This window comes from Olea europaea, chromosome 13 (genome assembly GCF_002742605.1).
Source record: "Olea europaea var. sylvestris chromosome 13, O_europaea_v1, whole genome shotgun sequence".
NCBI lineage: Eukaryota > Viridiplantae > Streptophyta > Magnoliopsida > Lamiales > Oleaceae > Olea > Olea europaea.
In genome coordinates this window covers 24595108-24602909 of record NC_036249.1, presented here as the reverse complement: position 1 = coordinate 24602909, position 7802 = coordinate 24595108, and the positions used below count along the sequence as shown (strand labels likewise).

The 7802-nt window shown below is 35.2% G+C and overlaps 1 protein-coding gene across 1 annotated transcript; it reads right to left on the bottom strand.

The window, feature by feature from the left end:
• Positions 1–1931: 1931 nt before the first annotated feature.
• Positions 1932–3035, bottom strand: LOC111408261 (auxin-responsive protein IAA29-like). Its single transcript, XM_023038046.1, has 3 exons — positions 2608–3035; positions 2357–2433; positions 1932–2236 (listed from the first exon to the last, which is right to left on the bottom strand). The coding sequence occupies exons 1-3, from the start codon at positions 2971–2973 to the stop codon at positions 2185–2187; spliced, it is 495 nt and encodes a 164-aa protein (XP_022893814.1). The 5' UTR covers positions 2974–3035; the 3' UTR covers positions 1932–2184.
• Positions 3036–7802: the final 4767 nt, after the last annotated feature.

The following is a 7802-nucleotide window of genomic DNA, read 5'->3' as shown; positions in this document are numbered from 1 at the left end:
TCACAAGTAAGAAATGCCACACGTGATAGTATATCCATAATAACGATATCAGTATCTCGTCATTACTTACGACCACGGATGATTTATGATTCAATCATATGTAATTTATATATCATAATTACAACTCCTTGTGATTAATAAATTACTAAGATTTGAATCTACGGACTCCATTATTTAATTCAATTGAATATTAATTAATTAAATAATAGATCTGTCATAAATCGCATAAACTATATACTAAAAGGTGTTTATGTCCAAAGTCGATTGGACCTAGGGCATAACACTTACTGTTTATTTAAGCAAAAATCAGGTATCCACTATTTACCCACCCCGCCTAAACACAAAACCTAACCTTTCTAGGCTTTCCCATAGCATCTCATTCCTCTCTCTCTCTAAACACGCGAGTCACTCTCTTCTTCCTAATCTCTCTTCTCTCTCAACGACGCCTTTCCTCGAAGAGGATCTTTGACGCAACGACATCAACAACCGTTTCCAAGTAGCGACGCTATGAGCTGTGCACTTCCATTCATATTACACGCCCTTATCTAAGCAGATCTTTCACATCGTCGCGCTGATTTGAGCCCAGCGTACATCGATGCTTGGCTATGGCTTTGGGGTGGTCTTCAGCCGTGAATTTGATTTTGTGTGGTTGTAGAGTGGTTTTGGTTGTATGTTTTGTTTGTGGTAGTGGTTACTAGCTTTGGTGGTGAGGTTGCGGTGGTGATTGTGGTGCCAATTTTGGGCGACATTGCGTGCGGCGTGAGCGTCGGTGCTGCAGTGATGATTGTGTTTTTGGTGGTCGACAGCCATGACTTTAGGGATTTTTTAGGTGGGAATTTAGGGATTTTTTAGGTGGGAATTGTTGTTTTGGTGTGGTTGGGATGAAAAGCTGGTGGTGCTTATGGTGTTAGTGGCGTGGCTGAACCTTGGTGGTGCAGGCGTTGGTGACGATTGTGCTACAGTGATGGTAAGTTGGTGTATTGTTTTGTTGGTGCGCATAGTTGACTGGCGGATGGGGGTGTTTATAACCAATTACTTGGGACTGTAACCAATAAATTGTATAATTTGTGATCACGTATTCAAATGTGATCTGAAAATTTGATAACATGTGATTGAAAAATAATTTGTGACCAAGAAATTGGGCAATTTGTGACCAAATATTCAATTGTGATCTAAAATTTTAATAATATGTGACTGAATGATAATTTGTGACCAATTATTTTGAAAGTTTGTGATTGATAAATAAACTGTGATCTATAAATTGTTTGATTTGTCATCGATGAAATAATCTGTGACTGAGGAAATAATTTGTGACAAATTAAGTTGACAAAATGTGACGTTGTGAGTATGCATCTGTGACCTATAAATATGTATCCATGATCATTAATTGTATAATTGTGACCTTAATATATTTAATTAATTAATAAAATATTTTAATTAATTTTAATAAATACGTCCAATATCTCCCGCAATTGAGGGCAAATTCGACAATTAGATATCTGTCAGACATTTTTATCCCAATCGTTCAAATTATAATTTTTAACGAGCTAAATTACAATTTTCATCCGGTCTAGATAGGCACCTGATTTTTGCATATTTAAACCTATAGGCTTGATATTTGTATGGCCCATTCTTAAAAGCTGAGTTGTGAATTCTTCCCAAAAGTCTATTTCAATTATTGGCTCGCTCAACGTGGCCCCAGCACCGTTGTTTTTCGGCTACTTTTATGTTTAGAGCCCACTTATTTTTATCCACCTTACGTGTTTACCAATGTTATTCATAAATAGGGATATATTTTCAAATCTTGACTTTCTTGTGTTAGAACTTTGGCTTAGATAAACGCATAAAAATTTTCCACCACCTTAGCATTATTTGGGGAAAAAGGAATTCGAAAAGAACTGATTTATATTTACATAATTAAAGATCACAACTAGAATTGATAATATCCTTTTCCTTTCCTTCAAATTTTGTTAAATATGTAAATCGTTGTCATTCTAATTTCCTAAGTCGAATAAATTCTATGTTATACATATTACTTACTACAAAAAAAATCTACATAAAATAGAGAAGAAGCCTAGTCGAAATACACGAACAAGATTACATCAAAAGGAAAGGGGAAAAAAATACATATTCATACGTAATACTAATCGAATAATAAAGCAAAAAAAGCCTTGCACCATGAAATCAATTGCCATTCCTTAACAGTTTTAAACGCTGCACCGAGTTGATAAAAGTTCTGCAGAACAAATTCCAAATTTCTGTAAGTTTTTTATTATTACCAATTTTTTTAAAAATAAAATATGTAAAATATTAATTAACTAAGTAATAATATGATAATAGTATAGTGGAAACCTACCCCCAAGGCATATCTCCAGCAAGCAGCCAATCACCTTCTTTATCTTGATATGCAAGCTTGTAGCCCTGCACTTTTTCCTGATCAAACACTCTCAAAAAGAATTATCATTCATTAAACTCTCTGTCTACTCTAATTCCAATACAAAATCATTTCATTCTACTAATTACATGTCAAATTCGTCACAATATATAAATAAATAATATATTTGATACACTCGACTGAACATGTACAAAGAAATTTGTGTTACTTACATTGACGAACATGGCCATCAAGGTGTCAATTAGCGTTTGATAAGAATGGTGGCGGCTCAAGTCTACCTTTCTTGCTATCCCAACTCCTTCCATCTTCACTTTAACGTACATGGAATTTGATCTACTGCCGCCGCCGCAACCATTCTTGACTGTCACATAGTTCGTGGGGTTGGTGCAGCCACGGCGGCTGTTGTGGTGGTGGTGGTGGTGGCAAATCTTCTTCCTCCAAGAGTTAATCGGTGGCCAGCCCACAACCCCATCTTCCTCCTCACAAAGATCGATATGATCCAACAATGGTAATGTTCGAGGAACTTGTACATTGTTGATTTCCTCAAAAGTTTCTTCGAAACATCGTTTTTTCTTCATTAATCTGTCATATTCTTGTTCTTCATTGTGATTGTTAAGGTCGAACCCTTCATCTAGATTGTTAAAAAAAAAAAAAAAAAAAAAGATTTCTTGATTATATATCTATGTCGTGATGCACACATTTAAAGCGCGTCGTCCCCCACACTCGTTCCCCATTTTGATATACCGAACTAAACACAGTGCGAATTGTACGAGTTAATAGTAATCTTTGAACTTTTACTACTCACACACTCGTCTATTGTGTGTTATTATACTCCTTTGTTATCAAGTTTAATCTCCTGCTTTCAGTAGGTAGAATAAAAATTTATCAATGTTAATGTGTCAAGAAAACCTCAATTGTGAAAAGTTTTTATCTTGTCCATTAATATTAAGAGATCAATTTCACTCTTGTTATACTTGATGCGTTGGAATATAAACTTTCAACCTACCTTTGGCATCCATTTCAGCCCTTTTTGCCCAAAAATTAACTATTTTATCCGTAATAATTATTTTATATGTATCCACCAAGGCAAAATAATACATATTTTACGAAGGTAGTATTTTTAAACGCTTTTCGAGGCCTCTTCTACTTACATCCAAACTCTCCAACTCCATGAATGCTAATATTGTATCATTTTTATATAGAATAGGATCTTTTGATTTGCTTTTTATACCTCGAAAGGAAGTGCGAAAGTAAAACAGTATTTCAAAGTGAATTAAGTTTAAATTCGGGTTGAAAATCATTTAACTTGAGCCAATGGATGGGAAGCATTTTCCGACGAATGGGGCGTAGATGAAACACAGTTGTTGAGAGCGTGAACCAATAGGACTTCCATATCTAGAGGGGGTCCGGTTGCTTCAAAAAGAGCCAAGCCCTAGATTTCTGAGTCAAAAAGATAAAGTAATGTTTCTAAAGTAGAATAGGGTTCTTTAGCCCATTTCGTGTAATCCTACCTCATGACATGCTTTGGACGACATTGTTTTTAACATTCATGTACTTCTACTCACTTTACCATCCAATTTCTTTTTCTTTTTTTTTTTGATATCTACGTATCCACCTTACAGTGATTAAATTCTGGAGTCTGCACCTTGGTCCCTCAAGCTGCAGACAGGTTAAAACGCAGATTGTGTCCCAAACTGACCAGTGCTCAAAAGCCCCCCAACTGATCTGTCAAAGTGTCAAGCAAGTCGTTTTCCCATCTTTGCACATTGCCTTCCAGTAGAGCTTGTGCCTTTCAAGATAAATCTTGCCTTCCAGGAGAATATCTGTCTCCCAAGAGCCTTCCAAGAATCGAACTCACGACCTCTGATCTGCCAGCCTTGAAGCGCCCTCATCTTTGCCAGTTGGAATGTGCCCTGGGGGGCATTTACCATCCAATTTCTCACTAGTTATGAGGATGTTAAACACTCTATTTAAATAGGTGTACATATCAATTTCTTGTAACTTCTTTGGTTTGATTTAGCTAAATATCAAATTTTAAATAGATTTTGATAAAGTTGATAACATTCGGGATCCCAGAAAAGGTATGTTAGAAAACGAATTTGAGTAAAATAAGTTTTAGATAATGGGGATTAACATGGGCTAAGTTTTTTAATGAGGGCAGACAACTTCGTAGTCGAGTAAATAGAGTTCTTAAATTCAAATCTCATTAATATCGATTTATGAAATTGTGCAACATTAGTGTTTTGATTAAATATTGGAGATCAAATTACCATAAATATATGCATCAAATCTTTAATAGTTTAAATTTTTAGATGATATTCAATATAGCTAATTTAGCGGCATTTTCTTAACTACAAATGTAAGTTTAATAAATTATGCAGATTAGCATACAAATGTTTAAGGTTAAACCCTAACCTTAAGGGTCCCCCACCACCCCTGTTTTGGAGCATTGTGAGGGAGGTAAATCGCAGGTCATGCCTCCAAGGGTACAGGGTGGAAGGCTGCTTGTACACTTGCGCTTATCCAATAGCCAAATCCATATTTCAGGATTCGAACCCTTGACGCATCAGCCTCAAGCAAAGTTGAATTTCTCCACCCTCCCTTTTCACCATTTGAAGATGTGCCATGGGGGCAGATTAGCATACAAATGTTTGGCGAGATGGTAAGAGGCTCATAAGCAAAACCCGCATCTAAAATTTGCATAATAAATATATTTCTAAGAGAGAGTTTTACACAATACTTCTAGTTTGTCTTATATGTTATATTAAACATAATTAATCATGATCAAGAAAAAAAAAACTATCGTATTCAATCTTATCCAATTTATGATTTATTTGGGAGAGTTTTTATTTTTTATTTTTATTAATTATTTTTTCAGATTCATTTTCAATCACATATTCTATGCGATCCATAATTTTTTCGACTTTTTAACCACACATCATAAATAAATGTTTAGTATCCTAAACTACACGACAGCTAAACAAATGTCGTGTCCACAGTATAATCACGTAATTACAAGGTGAATATACCCTAGACAACTATAATAAACAAATAAATATTCATGTCTTTATGTCCTTGGCATTTTCTTTATGTAACAAAAATATGAAAATAAACAATAAAATATGTCAAGGTAACAAGGAACATATGTTCCCAATATGATTTGTTTTGTTGATTTTAGGTCCTAAATAACAATGTAAGGACTGCATCACTTAAAGCACAAGATATGTGTTGAATTTAACAACATTGTCTCTTCTCAACCATACATGCCAATTCTCAAGTCCATATCATAAGAAGATTGAGAGGGAACACGTCACGTGGATTGCACGTGACTATTCCACCAAAACACGTGGGTGTCATTTAGCTTTCGTTAGGGCATACAAATTTCTGGTAGAAATAGCATTTTTAAAATTTGTGCGTCGAATGTGACACATTTCATGTTGACGAGCTGTAGGCCCCATGCCGGCTCTGCCAATTTTTATTATTTTTTTTTTTGGACAACCATGCCTCCGCCAAATTCTTTTTTTTTTTTTTTTTTTTTTTTTTTTTCATATATTGGAGGACCATGCACACTCGCCTTAATCTGTCCTAGATCACTCGAATTCTTAGACCTGTCATTGGATACATGTAGAGCTAGACGTAAATGAAAACAAAAAATACTTAAGTCAACCTTAGATAGGATTAGAAAAGGAAGTTAAAATTATCCCTCGTGGTATAGCCCAGTGGTGCAAAGGACAGGAGTAAGGTTACCTCACGCCTTGCTGACAGTCGCGGTGTGAAGGTTTGATTTTTGAGACATGGAATTGGACTCCTTGTAGGCGCAGTGTTCAAGCAGCTCTTGTTCCTTGATCTGTTGAGGTACATCCAGCGATTTACCTCCCTCACAAATTTTTCAGGACGGGGCGGTGGAAGCCCTCGATGTTGAGGTTCAACTTTTTGTTAGAAAGAGAAGTTAAAATTTTATTAATTTTATTGTCCAATCATTTTCATTTTAAAGTGTTTTTGAATGTGACGAAATCTTGTACTCACTTGGTGGTTTTCTAGCAAGTAGTTTCCAATCGATAGTGGACCACGATAATCTCTAATTTCTTGAATTTCAACAACTCAGAGAGTATATACTGTTTTTTCCACATCAACTTCTCATTCAAAGAGGTCCCCTTCTGTTAAAATTTTCTCACTACTCCCATTCCCCAATTTCTCATTTAAAGAGGGGTCCCCAATTTGTTGGATGCATGGTAATTCCAAGACTTCTGTTGCACGGGTACCCAAGGGATGGTTGTAAAAAGTCGACAAATATTAAATGTGTGTGCACGCGTGTGTATGTGCTTATTTGTGTACACTTTTGTGTTTATATGCGAGAATAGATAAGATCAGAGAATAGATTGTTAATAGAAGAAGATGCGTAGTTGTCATGAATAGGAGTTTGTGGGGAACCATATCACAACCAAAGTTTGAGAGAACGCCACAAACAAAGGGGTCGGGGGTACACGATGGACCATCAAGGAGTTGGGATGATGTAAGGGTTTTTCTGTTTTAAATTTTTTTATTCTTTGAAATTAAGTATTTTTCCATTTTATTCATAAAAAAGGTGGATATGTGAGCTTCACGTCACATTTAGTGTATGTGGAAGACAATGCAGTAAAAGCAATTATGCAACAACAATGAAAGGATGAGGACCATTTCCATTGTAAAAGATGAGATCCGGCTTGCCCCAAAGTCCGCAAGTGATTGACTAATGGTGCAAATTTCCCTGAATGAACTGCTAATTCATAACAATTGATTGTGACAAAACTCTTGCTCATACAGAGGTGGAAATCGAACCGACAAGCTTGAAAAAAATTTGGTCCATGGACAACTCGAGCTTGTTTCAAGACAAGCTTGAGCACGAGCTGATTGTTTGATTTCCCGTAAGTAAACGAAATCGTGAACAAGTAGTAAAGTAGCAAATAGAGTGTTGAACCCACATGGACTAAATATTTGATTGGGTTCAAATTAATAATAACTTTAATTGAATAGCAATATAAAGTTGTAGCAAATCAAAGTCTAATTTATCAACTAAAATAAAAGTAAGTAAATGTTTATCAAATTCGTAAAACGTATTGCCAAGATGTAAAATTCTCCTTGCTAAACCATTTTTAGCACAACAAATTGAGATGACAGTTTATAGTTATTCTTGTTGGTCAATATTTCTAATTTAATTGAAAACCTCTTTCGATAGTTATCAAATATATTCACCTAGTGTGTTCTTCCTATCTCTTGATAAAAGATACGAACAAGATAAATGCATTAAACGATCTAGAACATCTATGAAAACCATGTAAAGCATAAATATATATTTCTATTATCTATCGAACCTTACAATATTTATTATTTTTAGCTAAAAACCTATTATCTCTCTCGATAACAATGG

Coding starts and splice junctions, on each gene's coding strand:
- LOC111408261 (XM_023038046.1), bottom strand. CDS start 2,973: ATGAAGAAAAAACGATGTTTCGAAGAAACTTTTGAGGAAATCAACAAT. Junction 2,434..2,607: donor TGATGGCCATGTTCGTCAAT/GTAAGTAACACA, acceptor GTGTTTGATCAG/GAAAAAGTGCAGGGCTACAA. Junction 2,237..2,356: donor GCTGGAGATATGCCTTGGGG/GTAGGTTTCCAC, acceptor TTTGTTCTGCAG/AACTTTTATCAACTCGGTGC.